At 40.0% G+C, this 22,003-nt stretch overlaps 1 protein-coding gene across 10 annotated transcripts in view; it reads right to left on the reverse strand.

Moving 5' to 3' along the window:
* Nucleotides 1–22,003, reverse strand: part of KLHL32 (kelch like family member 32) — a 261,971-nt gene that overhangs the window by 134,641 nt on the left and 105,327 nt on the right. For all 10 annotated transcript variants that reach the window (XR_004300015.1, XM_032408205.1, XM_032408204.1 and 7 more), the window contains exon 4: nt 18,188–18,295. Coding sequence is in view for 9 of the 10 variants with exons in the window: in XM_032408205.1 (XP_032264096.1) it covers nt 18,188–18,295 (108 nt within the window). In the remaining variant the exon portion in view is untranslated. The remainder of the gene's footprint in view (nt 1–18,187; nt 18,296–22,003) is intronic.

The following is a 22,003-nucleotide window of genomic DNA, read 5'->3' on the forward strand; positions in this document are numbered from 1 at the left end:
CACCAAGCATCCACCCTCTTAATTCTGTCTTCTTGTTCTTTTTCTTCTCTTTATTTTCTCTCTAACTTTTACATTGCTTCTTGGATTAGCTACTGGTAGGGACTGCCTTTAATAACCATGGCAAGTCTCAGCGTGACCTTTTATTTTTTTCCCTTTTTTTTTGAGAAAGAGAGAGAGAAGAAGAGGGAGAGAGAGAGAAGAGAGAATCTTAAGCAGGCTCCACACCCAGCATGGAGCCTGACGCGGGGCTCAATCTCACGACCCTGAGACCATGACCCAAGCCAAAATCAAGAGTCAGATGCTTAACGGACTGAACCACCCAGATGCCCCTCAGTGTGACCTTTTTTCCTGCCTTATGAACAGATGTGTTGGCATCTTTAGGAAATTTTGTATCTTGGTTCTTCAAAGCTTTCTTCTTCATTTCTTCCTTACGAGACTTTTAAGTCACTTACTTCTAGATGTGTAGATGGGGTAGCCTGAAGGAGTTGAGCATGTGACAGCCAGACAATTAAGATCTCCACCAAACATATACCGTGCACACAGAAGCATAAGGACTCTGGCTAGCATTGCTACAACTGCAAATTAGATAGGCTTAATACTATTGATAAGAATAAATGAGCACATTTTTCTTGCTTTCATGCTTTGTTTCTTTGGTTTGTTTTTTTTTTTTTTCCTGTATAGTATAGTGAAATGGCAAATTACTACAATTTTGAATGTCTAAATCATCATGTAAATTGAATACAACAATGCAAATAACTTTTAAATGATCAAATATTTAAGACACATAAATAAAATCATTTACATAAAGCTTTTCAAGAGACTTCTTATAGACAGAATATGAATCATAAGATCTAGCTATGAGAAACTGCCATCAATTTAGATTTTGTTTCAAAGCCGTTAGACTAATGATTTCCTATCCACCAGGTGGCGCCTATGTTTAAAGCAAAATTATTTTCTAAATTACTCTGGTATTGTAGCCCTATTGCTGACACCTTAAGTTTATTTTTGAGAACGAACAAAATAATTCAAGTAAGGATAATAAAACATATGAATTCTACTTTCTAAATGTCTCTATTATTTGGGGAAATGTTCATAAATTTTTGTTGAAGTGCTCCATCTGAGCAATACTGTTTAGAATTCAGTAGCTCTCCATAAACCATACCTCCCCAATTTCTGGATATAGCTCAAAATTTGTGTCCTTGTATTAAGAAACTACCATGATATGGCCACAACCTACTTTTTTAAAAAATATTTTTTATTTATTTGAGAGAGAGAGAGAGAGATCACCAGCAGGGGGGAAGGGCAGAGGGAGAAGGGGACACCGTGCTGAGCAGGGAGCCCAATGCGGGACTTGATCCCTGGACCCTGAGATCATGACCCAAGCTGAAGGCAGGTGCTTAACCAACTGAGCCACCCAGGTGCCCACACAACCTACTTTTTAAAACTTATTTCCAATTGTGCAACCTATGGTCCCTTTACTAAAACCAAAGCCCACTGCTCTCCACACTGAAGCAGTACTCTTTTCTCCTTGAATGCCCTCCTGACTTCGTCAGTCTCCCTATTTCAAAATCCTACTCATTCAAGATGTAACTCTAAGTTCATTACCTATACAAAGCTTTGCAAGATCTTCCCTCACCCCAACCTCCACCTGGGATTAATCTCCTGGACTCCCAACTACCATAGTGAACTAAGTCCATGGGATCTAGGTCACACTGCCTGATTTCAAATCCTGGCTCCGATACTTGCTGGCAGAATGAGATCAGGAAAACCATTCAATTCTACATGCCTCAGTGTCCTCATCTATACAATGAAAATAATATTTGTATCAAAAGATGGTCTTAAGGACTGAGAAAATGTGTATGTATCGTTACAACTGTGTATGGCTGTATGTCAACAAAATGGCTTTAAACAAGTATGGGACTTACTTTTCTCACAAAATGGATTAGGCGGCTTGGAGTGCCAACAAACCAGACTTCTTGTATTTTCCTATTTGGCCAATCTTAGCCCATGGTTTCATGGTCACAAAGTGGCTACTATACCTCCAGGCATTGCATTTGCATTCAAAGCATAAAGAAAAGAGAGGGCAAAAACCAAACCCGTAGCTGGAAAAGAACCTGGGAAATCGAATTTTTACAGTTACATACACTATTGTGCCAAATCAAATTGTTATTTTCTATAAAGAAAAAAGAGGGAACAGATACTGTGTAGGCAACCAGAGTGCAGGTCATGACTCTTAGCACAGAATCTATTTATGGTAAACCAGCGATAAATGCCAACTATTATTTGGGTCTTTCTCATGCAACTAAGTGTTTTTGCCCTGAGTGGGTTATGTGTGTGTCCCTTAGTTTTACCTACGGCACCTTGGTCCATCCTCTTTCATGTTCATTGCTGGTGAACATGCTACAAGAGCACTCTAGATTTACTTACTAAAGAAATTCGCAGGCTTGAAAAATACAGTTCCTGAGGAAAATGTGAAAAGATGTCAAAAGCCTCTACGGAGGAGCCTGGTCACATGTTAATCCTTATCAAGGATTATCTAATTGAAGGAGTTAAATAAAAGGACACAAAAGACATTTCAATAACAGTTCTAATAATATGTTTATATAAAGGTAACCTTTGGGTTGGGTGAGGTATAGAATGAATCTGTGATTTGATTACTGATTCTTTAAGATACAAATTTTGTCAGGTGGCTTTCTTCCAGACATACTAGTACACTTACACACATTTTTAAAAGAGCTCAATATCAACCTTTAAAAATACTAATTTAACTTAAATTTATTTGAAAAAAAAATCAACTTTTCCATGTATTAGAATATGAAAAGAGGGAAAACAGATTGGATTTTCCTGATATTTTTAAAGAATGTTATAAACCACAGAGGTAAAAAATAATAAAAATATCCTAGTAAAAAAAGTGTGGACATCACTTTGAGATTCTATTATTTTTCTTCACACGTTTACACATCCTCATTTGGTTCATTTGAAATTTCTCAGGTTCCAGACAGGTTACAGAAGCATAACCTTCTCTAAGATGCCAAGAAGAAATCTGAGAACAGGTAAGGGAAACTACATTCTGCCCTCCCTTGCAAAAATTTCACGTATGACCATTAATACAATTTTGAGGATGTCCCCATCTATCGATGCTGCTAGAACTGGTTCTTCCTTTCTTATTCTAGGACATGCAGCAGGATGATGGATGACATACTCCAGCTAGGTGCTCGAGTAGAGACAGAAGAAAAAAAAATCAAATGGAATCATTAAGCTGTGGTACAATTAATGCTAAGAGTGGTAGGCACAGAGGGCTGTCAGAGTACTTGGCTGGAGACAATTCATTTCATTGAACCTGTGAAATAATTCTTCATATGAAAAGAGTTGGTCCTTTTATATTGTATGAACAAGGCCCCCCCCCCCCCTTTTTTTTGGCCCCTTCTCCATTAGCTTGATCCTGGCATTTCAAAGCTCTGAGATCAATAGTTCTGTCAGATAGTCAATTCCAACATAGTTTTCTTCAGTATGTTTAAATTAACAAAATACATTATTTAATAAAATGTAAAGCTAAATTATACATACTTACATTACCTAGAAAAATATGGCCTAATTATTTGAAAAAGTAGAACAAATTTTTGGTAGTTTCTAAGAGAAAGAAGCAGTCCCAGCAATTAAATATAATGAAACATGAAAGTCATTACACGTTATAAGAAAAGCCAAATTAATTATTAAGACTTACTTTTATAACCAGTGCTCTTTAAAGTGTGATGAACATGGGAGGTTTCATCCCACAGAGCTTTATTAGTGAAGCTGGGCTTCCCCATACAGAGCTAGTTACAACGCTAATATGACCAAACAAGAAAGAAACATTACTTAAAACTACTGATGTCCGAAATGGTTAGGCCTCTGAAAGAATGAATAGGGCTGCTTCCATTGTTTCTTTATAGTTGGCTACCCCTTTGTCACTGCTAGGTGCTCAAACACAAGTAAAAACAAAGAGCCTGACAAAATGATTACACTGTGGGGTGATTCATGCTAAGATAGTGGTGGGCACAGAATGCCAGAGAAGCACTTGCCTGGGAATGCCTAATTTCATGGAAGGAAGCTGTGAAATATTTTTTCCCCTGAAAAATATCATTAATATCCAATTTAATTTGGGAAATCCCTTGTATTTGCTTATAAAGAACGGAGGCATAATATGGCCGTGGGGCCCATTGTAGGAATGTGGGTAAGTCATTGACACGTTTGTTTTTAGCACTGTTATATAAAAAACAGGAGATGACCACTACCTACCTGCATAAAGTCTACATAAGGATAAAATGAGATAACCCAGGTACAATTTTCAGACTAACACCTGGCATGTTTTAAAAGAATTAAAAAAAAAAAAAAAAGTAGCTGCTTTTTTAATTACTGTTGTTGTCAATTCCATGAACAAATAAATCTCCTTCACAGATAACAACTCCCTATTTCCAGTGTTTACACACTGCCTACTATGTACCTACTATGTACCCTTGTGGGGTAATTTCATAGGTTTTCTTTCCTTCTTACACCCTTCCCCGCTCCTCACTCCTGCAAGGTAAATATCCCCACGAGGCAAATGAAGAAACTGAGGGCAAAGGAATTCACCCATTCAATTAGCAAACCTTTTCTGAGTGTCTACAGTATTCCAGGCACCTTTCCGAGGACTGAGGCTATGACAACAAGACAAACAATTTCCCTCGTTGCGTGGTACTCAGAGTCTATGTTTGAGCCAACCAGGTGGACTTGCAGAGTGACTGATGACTACAGTAAAACAAAGGAAGAAACAGGTCTGGAGGAAGAATCAAGAGTTGCATTTGGGAATATATGTTAAGTTTATGATGCTTATTAGTCATCTGAATGGAGTTATCAAGTCGACAGAAAGGCATCAGTCTAGTTGGCAAACTACAAGCCCCATACCAAATCTTCCTATCACATATTTTTATATGACCTTGAGCTAAAAACAGTTTAAGAAAAAAATTTTTACTTGCGTTTTTAAAAATTTAATTTTATTTTTTCTAATAGACTTGATTAGATGTTGTGTTAGAAGGCATGCAAACATTAATCTCACTGCACATCTGCACTGGAGGAGCTCTTGGGGTGACCAGGTGCGTTGTCAATGAGCAGTCATATTTTGAAAGGAATCTTTTTTTCTGGGCATTACATCTCAACAGTGGGCTTAAAATATTCGGGAAATTGTGTTGCAAACAGATGTGCTGTCATCCAGCCTTTCTTGTTCCCAGTTGCTGAGCACAGGAAGAGTAGATTTAGCATCATTCTGAAGGGCCCTGGGATTTTCAGAATGGTCAGTGAACACTGGCTTCAATGTAAGGTCACCAGCTGCATTAGCCCCTGACAAGAGAGTCAGCCTGTTCTTCGAAGCCTTAAAGCCAGGCACTGACTTCTCCTCTCTAGCTATGAAAGTCCTAGATGGCACAAGACTGTTTCGTCTACATTGAATATCTGTTGTTTGGTGTTTCCGCCTTCATGAATTATCTAAGCTAGATATTCTGGAGAACTTGTTGCAGCATCTACATCAGTACTTACTGCTTCACCTTGCACTTCGATGTTATGAAGACAGCTTCTTTCCTTCAACCTCTTGAACCAACCCCTGCTAGCTTTGAACTTTTATTCTGCAGCTTCCTCACTTCTCTCCACCCTCACAGAATTGAAGAGAGTTAAGATCTTGCTCTGGAGTAGGCTTTGGCTTAAGGAAGTGTTGTAGCTGGTCTGATCATCTCTCCAGACCACTAAAATCTTCTCCGTATCAGCAATTAGGTCGTTTTGCTTTCTTATCATTCATGTATTGTTCACTGGAGTAGCACTTTTAATTTCCTTCAAGAGGAAATTCACAACTTGGCTAATCGTTTGGTGCAAGAGGCCTAGCTTTTGGCCTGTCTTGGTTTTCAACATGCCTTACTCACTAAGATTAATTATGTCTAGCTTGTGATTCTTCCTGCCACCTGAACACTTAGAGCATGGGGAGATTAACTGCCTTAATTTCAATAGAAAGAGACCCAAAGATAAGAGAGACAGAGGGAATGGCCAGTCAGTGGAACAGTCAGAACACATACAACATTTATCAATGAAGTTTGTGGTATTATATGTGTGTGGTTCATGACACCCCAAAACAATTACAATCGTAACAACAAAGATCACTGATCACAGATCACTGTAACAAATACAATAATCATGAAAAAGTATGGAATGTTACAAGAATTATCAAAATGTGACACAGAGACACAAAGTAAGCAAATACTATTCGGAAAATGGTGCCAAGAGACTTGCTGGACAGACTCCCCACAAACTTTCAACTGGTAAAAAAAAAAAACACCACAGTCTGTAGGGGTCCCTGGGTGGCTCAGTCATTTGAGCATTCGATTCTTGATTTCAGCTCAGGTCATGATCTCAAGGTCATGGGATTGGGACCCACATCGGGCTCCACACTCAGCATGGAGTCTGCTTGAGGATCTCTCTCTCCCTCTGCCCCTCCCCCCACTCATGTACATGTACGTCTCTCTCTCTTTAATAAATAAATAAATAAAATATTTTAAAAAACAGTATCTACAAAGTGCAACAAAGCGAAGCACAATACAATGAAGCATGCCTATGATATACTACGTGATGTGAAAAAGATATGAAATTTAAATATCAGTCATTCCATTTACTGGAACATAGCTCATTTATTTACATATTTGTCTCTGGCTGTTTTCATGCTACAACACAGGGTTGAGTAGTTGCAACAGTGCTTTATGTGGCCTGCAAAGACTAATTCTCTACTATCCAACCGTACACAGAGAAAGTTTTCCAATCCCTGATCTGGGAGTCAATAGCATAATATTGTACAAAATAACATGGCTCCAGATGACATCACAAAGGAAGCTAGTTAGATGAAACAGGAGGTTCTTGACACATGAGGAATTAATTCAGAGTCTTTAGAGGGGAAGGAGCAAGCAAAGACATCTGGAAAGGAATGATGGGAAGGGAACCTGAGGGGCACATAGTAAGAGCCCACAGAGTGTGGTGTCACAGAAGCCCAGAGAGAAAAGACTTCCATGGAGACCCAGGTTGGCTGCATTGAATGAAGCTGAGAGGTCATGGTGACATTATTTAATGGACTTGGTAATATCTGGGACTGTCAAAAACAATTTCAGTAGAATGTTGGAAGTTTCCACTCTTCATGAGTGGAAGAGTGAGTGAAAATGAGTAAGTGTAAGTTCATGCAACTTTTTTCATAGTTCTGCTGTGAAGACAAGTAGAGAAATAAGTGGTGGCTGAAGGGGAATATAAGAACAAGAAAGGGATTTTGAAACATGAGCAATAGAGCATGTTTATATGCTGGTGAGAATGTTCCAGTGGAGAAGGAGAAAGTGATGACAGAAGAGAAAGAAATGAGGATTTGGGGAGTGAAGCCTGAGAGGATCAGAGGGAGTACAGTCCAGAGCTTACATGGAGAGATTAACTTTGACAGGGTAACTCTTCCATCATAAACGATAGGAATACATAGAACAAGTGCACAGAAAGAGGGGATTGGGGATTTGATGGTGAAAAGATGCAGATCTCCTTGTCTGCATCTTTCTGCACAACAGAAGGTGAGTTTTCTTGTGCTATGTGTACTGGAGGTAGGGTAATGGGGGTAGAGGGCAGGGTTTGAGAAGAGAGAAGAAATGAGAAAATTACCAGGAAGAGGAAAAAAGAAATTTACTTGGAAACCAATTAGCACTGCTGGCAAGGATGAGTATCCACCTGAGATTTGGAATCATGGATTTTGAAGTGAAAATGGTAACTTTTCCCAGCAACCACCACAGAGTTGATACTTATAGTGGGATGCAATGGATAATTCTCTAAAATTGTCACATGCTGGAATCAGGCTTGGTTCCCTCTAAGGTCAGTGGCTATATTCTTTGGGCTCTGCCAAATCGTTTCTACCCTGACAGATCCAGGCATGGCTACGATCGATTTTTCAGGGCCTAGATCTATTCAATTACCATATATTTTTTTCTCCCTGCAAAGTAAAATACAAATTAATCTGTTATTTTTTCGGTAGTACTCTACCAAGTACTAAGCCTCAATTATTCATTCTCCTATCAGAACTAGTATAACTTTTGGAGCATCAAACATCCTTAGGTACTTCACTATGCTCCATACACAAATAATTCAGGCCCCTAATAATCCATTTCCAATAAATGCAGTGGTATGTTGATCTGGCATTTCCAACCACTATTCAATCCACTCTGAGAAAGCACTCACTGTGTATTTCTTTTACTTCAGTGCATCCCTAACACCTAGTAAATTTTTAACAGGTAGGTGCTCATTAAGTATTTGATGAGTTAGTGGCTCTCAGTTTGAGAATAAACTATAAGTGGATTTTTTTATGAAGTATACAAATGAAATAAAATACTCACAAATTAACTGAGGGCATTCGATGTATTCAAATCAGTCCTTCATCTGAATGTCTGCATCATTATTCTATTCAAATGGAATACCTACTTGTAATATAAATCTTCTTAAAACTTCTGTTTGGCCAGTTGTTTTTTATCTTGAAATCAACCACAAAGACCATATATTTTTGCTACCAGGTTGTTTTCTTTTAAAAAAACCTTACATTGGAATTGTAAAACTCCCATATACTACTACTTCATACAAATACTAAATGCTTCCAGCAGAGGGCTCAAGAATTCTATTTTAAGGAAAAAACTTTAAAAAAACTTTAAAAAGCTCATTGTCCAACAGCAGCTATTGTAAAACTCCTTCATAAGGCAATGCTGACAAAAAATACATTCCTCCTCTTGATCAAGTAATTCCAGGTCTATCAATTTATTTAAAATAATCCAAATGCGGGGTGCCTGGGTGGCTCAATCTGTTAAGCTCTGGGCTCTTGATCTTGGTTCAGGTCATGACCTCGGGTTGTGAGATGGGGCCCTGAGTCAGGGTCAGGCCCCATGTTGGGCATGAAGCCTGTTTAGGATTCTTTCTCTCTCCCTCTACTCCTCCCCCCTGCTCTTGAGAGTGCTCTCTCTCTCTCAAAATAAATAAATAAATAAACAAATAAACAAATAAAATAAAATAATCCAAATGAAAGAAAAAATTAGATTACAATAAGACAGCATTTATGGATAAATGTACCTTTAACTCCAAGAAAGAAACTGAATTTATAATACTATGGATAAATGTACCTTAATTCCAGAGAAGAAATTAAGTAAATTATAGTCACAGAAATTTATATAAAACTACTTAGGCATATCAGGGCGCCTGGGTGGCTCAGTTGGTTAAGCGTCTGCCTTCAGCTCAGGTCATGATCCCGGGGTTCTGGATCGAGCCCCACGTTGGGCTCCCTGCTCAGTGGGGAGTCTGCTTCAGCTGCTCCCCCTGCTTATATTCTCTCTCTGTCAAATAAATAAATAAAATGTTTTTAAAAAAAAAAAAACCCGGGGCGCCTGGGTGGCTCAGTCGGTTAAGCGTCTGGGGCTCAGTCAGTTAAGCATCTGCCTTCGGCTCAGGTCATGATCCCAGAATCCTGGGATCGAGTCCCACATCGGGCTTCCTGCTCAGCAGGAGGCCTGCTTCTCCCTCTCCCACGCCCCTTGCTTGTGTTCCCTCTCTCGCTGTGTCTCTCTCTGTCAAATAAATAAATTTAAAAAAAAAATCTTAAAAAAAAAAAAACCCACAAAACTACTTAGGCATATGGGTAAAGGCCAGGAAAAAAAACAAAAAACAAAAACAGAAAGACAAGATATAATGTGTAAGTAAATTAGAATTTGGGTGTTTAGAATTTGATTGAATATTGTTTTTCACTTCTATTCTTATTTATGTTTGTGTAAACGTTTGGGTGATTTTTTTTTTTATTTTCAAAGATGAAAAATGATATGTCCTATTTTTAGTGCTGAAAACAAGGATGGAACAAAATTTAGAAAGCAAGCAGAATGGTTTATTTATGGAACAACTTGGGAATTTGGAGACACTTCATTTTCAAAGGCAGAACTAATCGGGTATAGCACCACTTTATTCATGCCTACAAATAACATTAAAGTACTTCTGGGATTTCAAAGGCGTTCAGAGGTCCCAAATCTCTTTATTTACCCTATTTATTTACTTATATGATATCTCATTTTGAGATGGATCTGAGGCATCAATACAAGCATTTAAAAATTAAGAACATAACTCAAGCTAAGAGAAAATAGGAAACAAAAAATATGAAGTCAGGAGAGGAGGTATATATATACATATGTTTTTATATCCTTATAACTATTTTTTTTTAAGATTCCATTTATTTATTTGAGAGAGAGTATGAGCGGGGCAGGGAAGAGCAGAGGGAAGAAGCAGGGTTCCCACTGAGCAGGGCTGAGCAGGGAGCCTAACACGGGGCTCCATCCCAGGACCCTGGGATCATGACCTGAGCCGAAGGCAGACACTTAACCAACTGAGCCACCCAGGCACCCCCTATTCTGTTTTTTTATGGAATTTTACTATTTTAGAAAATGGTTTCAATATGTTTCCTAAAGAGTTCTGCCCCAGCATGTATATACTGAAATATATATTATTTTTATTACACTTTCTCTCCTTCTGTTTATTCATCATATATGTTAAGGTTTCTTATTGATGTGCAAAGTAATTTATGTGGGCAAGTTATAATATCTAAGAATTTCATTTCAGGATAACCTAAAACATTCAATGTTGCCTTTTTATATTAAGGCCTGATAGATGAGGCTGAGAATCACCAAGCCTGACAGACAGACTGCGTATCTTCTGCGAATCCATTATGTATATAATTTCTCCCAAATGAACTTTTAGTAAGAGCTGTCCCAGAAAACAGGCTGAGGCTGGAGTGCAATTATTCTCTTTTGCTGAATCAGGGGAAAAGCTTATGTACTTTAAAAAGCCATCAATAGGCTGATAACTTCTTATGAAAATTAATAAGCTAATCAAGTTTCTCCCTTAAATAAACTGTTAACCTCCCTCCACTCAGAGGTGATTTGATGAAGCACCTAAGGAAGGGTCAGGATTTCCTTAGGGAATAATTTGGGAAGCAGCCAACACTCAGAAATTCTAATGATCAAGAAAGAGCACTGCTTAGAAATCCTGCTTTGATTTCTGCCTAGAAATATTATAAAATAAGGATTACTGCTCACCCACCATAGCAAAGGAAAAAATTCCAGATGCATACCATAAAATATAAAGTATCTGGCCATGATACTTTCTGCTAAAACATTCAAAAGAAATAAGTGCACAGAAGTACAAAATCTACCCTGAATTAACTAAGTGGGTTGACCTGCTATTTTAAGTTGCTGGATGTTAGCCGATTCTACTTTGGAGGACATTAGCTAGAAAAGGACTGATTGTTTATTGCCCCCACTATGACAACAGAACCATATCACAAGCATACAGAAAATACTTCTCTTCCTATTCCCTATACAGGCAATAGGGTGGGGGTGGGAAGTAGAGACCTTGGAAGGAGAGTAGAAGAAAGAGAGGCAACAAATCCAGCTCATTTGAATGGAGTTTTATGAATAAATAAAGATAAGGTTAAAACACAGAGGGACCACACTCATCCTTATCATCTAATGCTATCTCTGATACCCAGAGACCCTCATCATGTTACCAGTATGCATGTTCTGTACACAATGAGCTCAAGCACCCACCGTGGCCCACGATGGGTTCCTCAGCACAGAATGAATTCTGAGAAAGATCACAAATGCTATTAGCATATTGTTTAAACACATTTTGTTTTCCTAAGTGATTGAGTTACACAATATCTCAAAGGAAAATACCTGTGCCTAAAATGTGACTATCACTCAAGTAGAATGCTAGACTAATGTAATTGAGGTCTGACTCCATTTTTGATGTTTGCCTGCTAACAGCTTTCGAGCCCCAGCACTCCCTCCTCCCTGCTTTTCCCACACCTGGGAAAAAGTACGAGAAAGACTGAGTGCTCTCTCCCTTGGTGCTGGTAGGAAGTCCAAACCACACAAGCCCCTGCCTATGTGAAGAATCCTCCAGCTCCCTCCCCTAACCACAGGAAAAGTCAAGCCAATCACCCCCTACTTGCCCTCTGAAGCCATTTTTGGACCTGCTTGGGAGCCACCCTGCTCTCCCCAGAAAGCCTCACTGTGTCCTTTTTGCATCCTCTTGGTATGCGTGTGGTATTACCAGTCTCGACAACTGAATCCAATTTTGCATAGGGGAGGGAGTCATTCTGTTTTTGGAGAATGCCTATAAGACAACTCAGAAACCCCAAACTTGCAAATTATTAGAGAAAAGTCAGGAAAAGTAAAAAAAAAAAAATCAAAGTATCAGCTTTATTACCAAATGAAAGCAGATCTCAGAAGTGTGGCCACAGTTACACTTCTTCACAGAGATACTTTAGACATTGCTATGCTGAGCAAACGGCTTTACAATTCCTGCAGTATAAACTACACCTGAGTACATTCTGAGCAGACAGCACACATAAATTTAATATAGAACAGGCTGGTGTGAAGTAGAGACTGTTAATTAGAACTGGTCCTGCTCTACAGGGAGGAGGTCCTCCCACATGACTTCCCTTTGTCTGAATCAACTGTTCGCCTTGAAGAACAGACAGGCTTTGGGCCCTGTGAGTCCTTGGGTTCTTGGGTCCTCAGCTGAGAAAAGTAGGCTTCTGGGGGTCAGTCAGGACCTGGACTTCTAAAATCTCACTTCTTTTTTCACAATAAGTGATTAGGTCTCCAACCTGTCCTTCCCACTTTTGACAACCAAAACATGTCAACATTTATTGCTTTACTTGACATCTTGGGAAGCCATAAAAATTCCATTTGGCATATGGTTCTTGTCAATCAAGTTAGTTGGTACTTTCGTGAAACCATGAGTGGGAATATGGAACATCTTCACCCCAAAATAGTAAGTGGACACATCTGCTTGTGTGTTTGTTTCAATGACCCACTGATAAAAGAGAAAACCTCTCCAAGGGCAAATAATGCAGAGTTTCAAAAGATCCAAACAAGCAAAAAGCCAATGATGAAATTCAAGCTTCCTTCATTTCACTCTCTCAAACCTTCCAGTATGGACTCCGGCACAGCTCTGACAAGAATTAAGGTGAGGAGAAAATGATCACTTTCTGCACAATTCCAGATATTCTTCCTTAGAATGTGGATTTTAGACTGTGCCCTCTAGAGCCTGGGGCACAGTGAGGGTACCTCAGGGGCCTTTTGCTGGCCAGGCTTCTGTAAGCACTGCCAGGTGAAGAAAGGACTCTACAGCTAAAATATTTAAACCACTGAATAGCCTGAATGTTGCTCCCCAGAGACATATTTAAGAAAAAATTCTCCCAGATTTGTTCATATGCTACCATTTAGTTCAACCAGGTTACATTTATAAGTAAATCTTATGGGGACTTTTTCCAATCTTATGGGGACTTTTTCTATGTGAAGTGACACATTTATCCCTCTGTAGGGATGGCCCATGGGAAGCAGTTGCAATTCAGATTCCTGTCACTCTGTTGCTGGGCCTGGTGCTCAGGTCTACAGAGAAAAATATTCTGCTATGTAGAATAAATACAGTTTCAATATTCATCAAAATGGAATGCTACAGTGTATGCCTTATCAATGCTATGTAAAAAGATAATATGAACTTATTAAGGAATCAAATAAGAATCAGGAAGAAAAACTTCACTGCATAGAGCATGAATACTAAGGGATAGTTTCCTTGAGTTTACAATTTCCTTTTTTTTATTAAAAAAATAAGAATTTATTTGAGAGAAGGAGAGGGAGAGAGTGCAGGGGTGAGGGGGGTAAGGGCAGAGGGAAAGGGAGAAGCAGGCTCCCCGCTGAGGGGGGACACCAATGCAGGACTTGATCCCAGGACCCTGGGACCATGAGCTGAGCTGAAGGCAGATGTTTAACTGACTGAGCCACCCAGGCACCCCGAGTTTACAATTTCTGATTGCATGAATATTTTTACATAACCAATTGTGTAACCACAATTACAGCTAAATTTTTTTTTTTTTTTTTACTTAAGAGTATCATACTTTTCTACATTTCCAAAGAAAGACCTTATTTTTTTTTAAAGATTTTTATTTATTTAATTGACAGAGAGAGACACAGCGAGAGAGGGAACACAAGCACGGGGAGTGGGAGAGGGAGAAGCAGGCTTCCCGCCGAGCAGGGAGCCCAATGCGGGGCTCGATCCCAGGACCCTGGGATCATGACCCAAGCCGAAGGCAGGCGCTTAATGACTGAGCCACCCAGGCACCACCAAAGAAAGACTTTAAAATGTTAATATTAATGGGTACACAAAATATCCTTGTAAAGATTGTACTAAAGCATTCTCTGGATCGGAGGATGGTAATTAGGATGGGAGTCCCGAAGAGATGGGTTCCTCCATGTGTTGAGGAGCCAAGGCTGGAGTTACTGGATAATGAAGAGAAAAGCAAGGGATCACAGGTACCAAAGTGTCCTTTCTCTTCAGATGGCCAGATATGACATGGCGGTTCAGGGTGGACAAAGTCGGCAGTACCTGGAGGCGGCAAATATTAAAGGGGACTACAAATGTCACTGTCATCTGGTGTGTCGTTTCTCTCTCCATCAGGCTACAAGGGACAGAACAGGAGGACAGTTCTCTGGAAAGGAAGAGGAAGCTAACTAGGCTTAAGCCCTTGCTCCCCTATAAGGAAGGTATTCAGCACTGTACTTGGCATATAGTCTATCTTGCTTAACATCATCACAGCTGGAGTGCTAAACAGTGAACTTTATTGTGGTTCTCAGCTCTATTTGCTTCCTATTTTGGTCCTTAGTTACTCAAATTCTTAGAGGCTTATTCCAGGACCTTCGAGGTCAGAAGTCCTTCCATCTTTTGAGTGGGGCTCTTCTCTTTCTAGAAGGATCTTGGTCTTAACTGCTAATCACTATCCCTGGGCTTTCTTAGCAACACCTACTCACTCCTGAGTGGCTGACCTCTTGTCTAGTTAGGACTGGGAATCCTCCTCCCAGTCAACATCTTCACCAGAATCCTTTCTTTCCTCCCCTTCTTCTTTCCTGGTCTGAAATAGGAGTGAATTCCTGGCTAGAGTTGGAAAGTGAGGAGACTGAGGGAGGCCAGGGAACGGGTAGTCTTGCCCACCAGATTAAGTGAGAGTTTGTGTTCTCTTAGGGTTACTCTGTCCCGTTCTCCCTAAGGCAGAGCTGCCTGGTGACAGTTTACATCACACCACTTGCTCCTGACCTGGCTCCCAGCGCCAGCCCAGAATAGGACCTGGAAAGTAGCCTGGCTCCTCTGCCCCTCATGGCCGCTTCTGCTCTTTACGGCTGAGCAAACACACCCACGAGGGTCGCGATGCATGCCCGCCTCTGCACAGGCTGTGCCCTAAGCAGGGTGTGCCCACAGGAAGGGCACATCTCTAATCAGTGGGAAGGCAGAGTGTGTGCTTCCTTGGCCCCATATAGACTCCTTGCTAAGAAAAGTGCATGCACTTTCAGAGGATGCATTAGCATTAGGGGAAAAGTCTGCTTTTTCTTTAAAATTTCCTGGATGAAATCTGTGACCAATTTTAAGAAGGTTATGCTTTAGAGCACTATGTAGGAGGAACATGCACACGTCTTGTTACACGTAGCATCATTCACTCATGGCGCCCACACAATACTTCCAATTCCAATTTCTCTCCCAAGACGGCAACAATTTTCAGACATTTAAAACACTTATATTTTATACTATGCTTACTACCACCGACTAAAGGTGTAATCAACTGTCAGTAGAAATAGCTAGAGGTAGATAAGTTCAATGTTAACCCTGATTTTACAAATCTATATCATGGCTAAAGACAACAGATTAGTGAGTATTAGTGAGTATCCACAAGAGTACATAACAATTAAGAAACTGAAGAACTATGCTTTTATTCCTGCTTCCATACGCCAAAGTCTTCACTTAATGCTAATGTCAATTCCAGAGTAAGAGAAAGCAGGTTTTTTGCATCTCCCAAGCATACTGCAATTCCACTTTTTGCCATTATCTGTGTTCATGTCTCCAAGGGAAAACAGATTTATTATAAAGTCATTTTGGTGTTTAAGAGAGCAAAGTACCATGGATGCTGTCCAAGAAAGCATGTATCAATTTCCACTGTGCAGCAATGAGTCATCATACATAGAGTTCAGGTGCAGCAACTCAGAGCCCTCATGAACTGAGTGCTGCAAAGGCACCCAGGATGAGAGAACCATCAAAAGAGTTCACTCTCTAAAGTGTCCAAATGCTTCCCTGCCTCCTTCAACAAAGTAGAACAAATATGACTTAATCTTTTCTCAGTGGGACAATGGATTTGAAGCTAAGAGGACTGGCCCTGACTCACTGAGTCAGTATACACTGGGAGAGTGATTTGAGTCATTCCCTGTACCTTCCTGGGCTAGTCATCTTCATGATGGGATCACTGCATTCTTCAGAGCTGTCTAGAAGATTAGGTCAAACAGCACACACAAAGTACCTAGGGCAGTGCCCTTGCTCTTGCAGAAGATGCTCCATGAAATGTCAGCCTACTTCCTGTCCCTCCAGACACAATCTGAACAGATGAGTTACTGCTGAATGCCACAGGCTTGTTGCTGCTCTGTGGGTATACACATCAGGAATGGGTCACTGGACAGAATAAATACAACTCCGGCTCTGGCCCTAGGACTTGCTTTTTTTCTTTTCTTTTTTTTTTTTTTAAGCATTCCTGGCTTTCTTTTTAACTCATAAAAGTGGAATATGAGCATATGACTCCTAAGCAATGAGATATGGCTGCCCCTCTGCAAACTTCTCAAGCAGTTTTCTTACCCTTCAAAAAGTCCCCTTCAGTCCAGGTTTCCTAAGCCCTTTGTGCCACAGGGATTACATATATATAATTGTGAAAGAAACCACAGGGCAATCAAGGCAAACAATAAGACAGCCACTTATATCTGCATGTGAGTTTTACCTCAGCCTCTATAGCATTTTTGCACCCTTCTGTTTACTAATTATTTAAATGTTTTGCAGCTTATAACTTCTGAGCTGAAACCATTCCATTGTTAATGCAGCTAAATACAAAAGCTACTCAAGTGGGTAGTTTTTTCAAAAAAACACAACATTTACTATTTCATTCCCATTGCACACCAGCAAAGTATGAGCTATGTGTTATCAATAGTACTTTAGAGGTGGGCAAATGCAGGTGTGACCATATTTCAGACATGAAGAGAGAAATCTACACAAGACAGAATTTAGAGCTGGTATCTGTCTTTATATCTATAAACCAAAAAGCAGCCAACACATAATTTACCTCACTAGGAATCAGGTTTGGCAACTCTGAACAATAACTGTCCACCTGAATTTTCTAAGGCATGAAATCTGGCTGGGCTGACCCTGAATTTGTGATCCATTTCCTTTGTATTTCCCTTTGCACCTGCTACTTGATGGATGTTTTTTTCCTTTCTATCCATTATTTTCATTTCAGCTGCCGAGTTGCCTCAATTACTCTATGAAACATATCTCAAACTCTACTAGCTCTAGAAAAGAAAATGGATAATATCGTATAGTTTAAAAAGCCGCTGAAGGGGAAATTTAGTAGAAAAGTGAGCTCTCAACATTCTTCAAGACCCAAATACCACCTTCTCTGTGAAAGTTTGTACTGATGGCCCCAGCTGACCATATCCTCCTTTTTGTCTCCACTGTATCTTGTATTCTGCTTCTATTATATTTCCCAACACAATGAGGATGTGTGATTATTTCTATGCCTCTTTTCCCCACCGGGATGTGGGCCCGCCAAGAGAAGAGGCCCTTATTTTAGCACAGAAGACACTAAACCTAAGTTGAATAAAATGGAATTAAAAAACAAAAGTTTATAAAAACTTTTTGGAGCTTTACATTTTTTTTAAGCCAATAAAGCCATGATTAAGTAATGGAGCTTCAGTAATAACAATTCAAGTTATTTTGCAAACTCTTTCCCATAAGATGGTTCTTTAGGCTGTTTTAAAATTATACCAGCAAGCCACTGAGCTCAGATTAAAATATTATGTTCCCTGGGTCATATTTAAACTCAAATTGTTTTACTTACCTTTTCATCATTTTAGTTATAAAATTAAGGAGATGTGAACTTTTTTTTAAACGTTAAAATGAATAACAAGAAAAATACCTAAATCTCATGCCTCAAGGATAATCCCCTCTGGCTAGCTGCAGTTAAAACGTTAAGCCTCTCAGATGACATGTGGTACCATACCTGGCCTGTGTATGCAAACTCCAGGGCCTGCTTCAAGCCAAGGCTGGTCACACCGTGTAAATTCACCTCGTCTGCTCCACTTTCCACCATACAGAGACTGAACATTGCCTGAGGTGGGAGAGAACGAGAGAGATGGGGAGTTACACAACTTAAAAAGCAAGAGAATGGAGGAGGAGCAAGATGGCGGAGGAGTAGGAGACCTAAATTTTATCTGGTCCCAGGAATTCAGCTAGATAGGTATCAAACCATTCTGAACACCTATAAACTCAATAGGAGATTGAATAAAAGAATAGCAGCAACTCTGAACAGAAAAGCAACCACTTTCTGGAAGGTAGGATGTGCGGAGAAGTGAATCCGAGGTGATATTCAGGAAGATAGACTGCGGGGGGAGGGAGCCTCCATCAGCCGCTACCGGCAAGTGATAGAGCCACGGAGCACAAAATCAGAACTTTTAGAAGTCTACTCCGCTGAGGGACGTCGCTCCAGTGGCTAAGTGGGGGGTGGAACCCTCGCTGGGACAGTGTGGTCTCAGGACCCTCGGGGTCACAGAAAGACCGGGGGCGACTGAGTGCAGCAGAGCTCCCAGGTATCAGAGCAGGGAAGCGGCTGCAAAGACCGAGCAGAGAAGTGGGCTCTCAGCTTGGGGTTGCCATAAACCATGATCAGCAGCACAGTCGGGCCACTGCTCTTCCAGCAGGGACCCAAAAAGTGGCAGATACGGGGAGATTCCCCTTCCTCCCCTGGGGAGGAGCAGCGTGGAGCACACCGCAGGAATCTGCTGGGTTTGGAGACTCCACACGGGGTCGTATGCCAGAGATAGAAACGCTCGCAAACGGGATCATGTGCCAGAGATAGAAACGCTCGGTCACAGGCTGAGTGAGCACGGAGTATGGCCCGGAGACCAAGGAGAGGGGAGTGATTGACTGCTTTCCTCTGGGGGCTCACTGAGGAGTGGGGCCCCGAGTTCTCGGCTCCTCTGGGGCAGAGACTGGGAGGCTGCCATTTTCATTCTCGTCCTCCAAAGCTGTACGGAAAGCTTGCAGGGAACAAAAGCTCCCAGGAGGAAACCGGAGCAGGTTACTTAGCCCAGCCCCTGGCAAGGGCGGGACAATTCCATCAATGGCAGAGACATTTGAGAACCACTGCGACAGGCCCCTCCCCCAGAAGATCAGCAAGAACAGCCAGCCAAGACCAAGTTTACCAATCAATGAGAACGGGAGAATGCCAGCACTAGGGGAATACAGCACATAGAATTCATGGCTTTTTTCCCCCATGATTCTTTACTCTTTCAAAGTTAATTTTTTAAATGTTCTTTATTTTTTCTTTTTCTATTTTTATTTGAATTTTTCTTTTTCCCTTTTTCAACCAACATCTTATCAATTCCTTTTTTTAAAATCTTTTTTATTTTTCATTTTTAGAGTCATATTCTATCCTTTCATTGTAGTTAACCTTATTCTTTGTGTGTGTATATATATATATACATATATATATATATATATGTTGTTCTCTCTTTAAAACTGTCAGATACAGTTTCTTCTAACAGACCAAAAATATACCCTAAATCTCTAGTGTATGGCTTTGCTCTAGTCTCCTGGCTGATAACATTCTCTCTCTTTTTTTTTTTTAATTTTTCTTTCTTTTTTCAACCAACTTCTTATCAATTCCTTTTATAAAATCTTTTATAATTTTCATCTTTATAGTCATATTCCATCCCTTCATCGTATTTACCCTTATTTTTGTACATATATAAGTTTTTCTTTCTTTAAAATTTTGGGAGGCAGTTTCTTCTAACAGACCAAAATACACCCAAAATCTAGTGTGCGGCACTGATCTACGCAGCAGCCTGATCATATTTGATCATATTCTTTTTTTTCTTTCTTTCTTTCCCTTTCTTTTCCCCTGGGTTTCGGGTCTCTTCTGATTTGTTTAGTGTATATTTTTCTGGGGTCGTTTTTACCCTGTTAGCATTTTGTTCTCTCATTCATCTATTCTCCTCTGGACAAAATGACAAGACAGAAAAACTTACCTCAAAAAAAAGAACAAGAGGAGTAACGACTGCCAGGGACCTAATCAATACAGACATTAGTAAGATGTCAGAACTAGAGTTCAGAATGACGATTTTAAAGATACTACCTGGGCTTGAAAAAAGCATGGAAGATACTAGAGAATCCCTTTCTGGAGAAATAAAAGAACTAAAATCTAACCAAGTCGAAATCAAAAAGGCTATTAATGAGGTGCAATCAAAAATGGAGGCTCTAACTGCTAGGATAAATAAGGCAGAAGAGAAATTAGTGATATAGAAGACCAAATGATGGAGAATAAAGAAGCTGAGAAAAAGAGATAAACAACTACTGGATCACGAGGGCAGAATTTGAGAGATAAGTGATACCATAAGACGAAACAATATTAGAATAATTGGGATCCCAGAAGAAGAGAGAAAGAGAGGGGCAGAAGGTATATTGGAGCAAATTATAGCAGAGAACTTCCCTAATTTGGGGAAGGAAACAGGCATCAAAATCCAGGAGAGGCAGAGAACCCCCCTCAAAATCAATAAAAATAGGTCAACACTCCAACATCTAATAGTAAAACTTACAAGTCGCAGAGACAAAAAGAAAATCCTGAAAGCAGCTCAGGACAAGAGGTCTGTGTAACCTACAATGGTAGAAACATTAGATTGGCAGCAGACCTATCCACAGAGACCTGGCAGGCCAGAAAGGACTGGCATGATATATTCAGAGCACTAAGCGAAAAAAACATGCAGCCAAGAATACTATATCCAGCTAGGCTGTCATTGAAAATAGAAGGAGAGATAAAAACCTTCCAGGACAAACAAAAACTAAAAGAATTTGCAAACACCAAACCAGCCATACAAGAAATATTGAAAGGGGTCCTCTAAGCAAAGAGAGAACCTAAAAGTAACATAGACCAGAAAGGAATAGAGACAATATACGGTAACAGTCACCTTACAGCCAATACAGTGGCACTAAACTCATATCTTTCAATAGCTACCCTGAATGTAAATGGGCTAAATGCCCCAATCAAAAGACACAGGGTATCAGATTGGATAAAAAAACAAGACCCATCGATATGCTACCTGCAAGAACTCATTTTAGACCCAACGACACCTCCAGATTGAAAGTAAGGGGGTGGAAAACCATTTATCATGTAATGGACAGCAAAAGAAAGCTGGGGTGGCAATCCCTATATCAGACAAATTAGATTTTAAACCAAAGACTATAAAATAGATGAGGAAGGACTCTATATTCTCCTTAAAGGGTCTATCCAACAAGAAGATCTAACAATTTTAAATATCTATGCCCCTAACATGGGAGCAGCCAATTATATAAGCCAATTAATAACAAAATCAAAGCAACACATTGACAACAATACAATAATAGTAGGGGACTTTAACACCCCCCTCACTGAAATGGACAGATCATCTAAGCAAAAGATCAACAAGGAAATAAAGGCTTTAAATGACACACTGGACCAAATGGACTTCACAGATATATTCAGAACATTCCATCCCAAAGCAACAGAATACACATTCTTCTCTAGTGCCCATGGAACATTCTCCAGAATAAATCACATCCTAGGTCACAAATCAGGTCTCAACCGGTATCAAAAGACTGGGATCATTCCCTGTATATTTTTGGACCACAGTGCTTTGAAACTAGAACTCAACCACAAGAGGAAAGTCGGAAAGAACTCAAATACATGGAGGCTAAAGAGCATCCTACTAAAGAATGAATGGGTCAACCAGGAGATTAAAGAAGAATTAAAAAAATTCATGGGAACAAATGAAAATGAAAACAC

Source organism: Phoca vitulina, unplaced genomic scaffold (genome assembly GCF_004348235.1).
Source record: "Phoca vitulina isolate PV1807 unplaced genomic scaffold, GSC_HSeal_1.0 scaffold9, whole genome shotgun sequence".
Classification (NCBI taxonomy): Eukaryota; Metazoa; Chordata; class Mammalia; order Carnivora; family Phocidae; genus Phoca; species Phoca vitulina.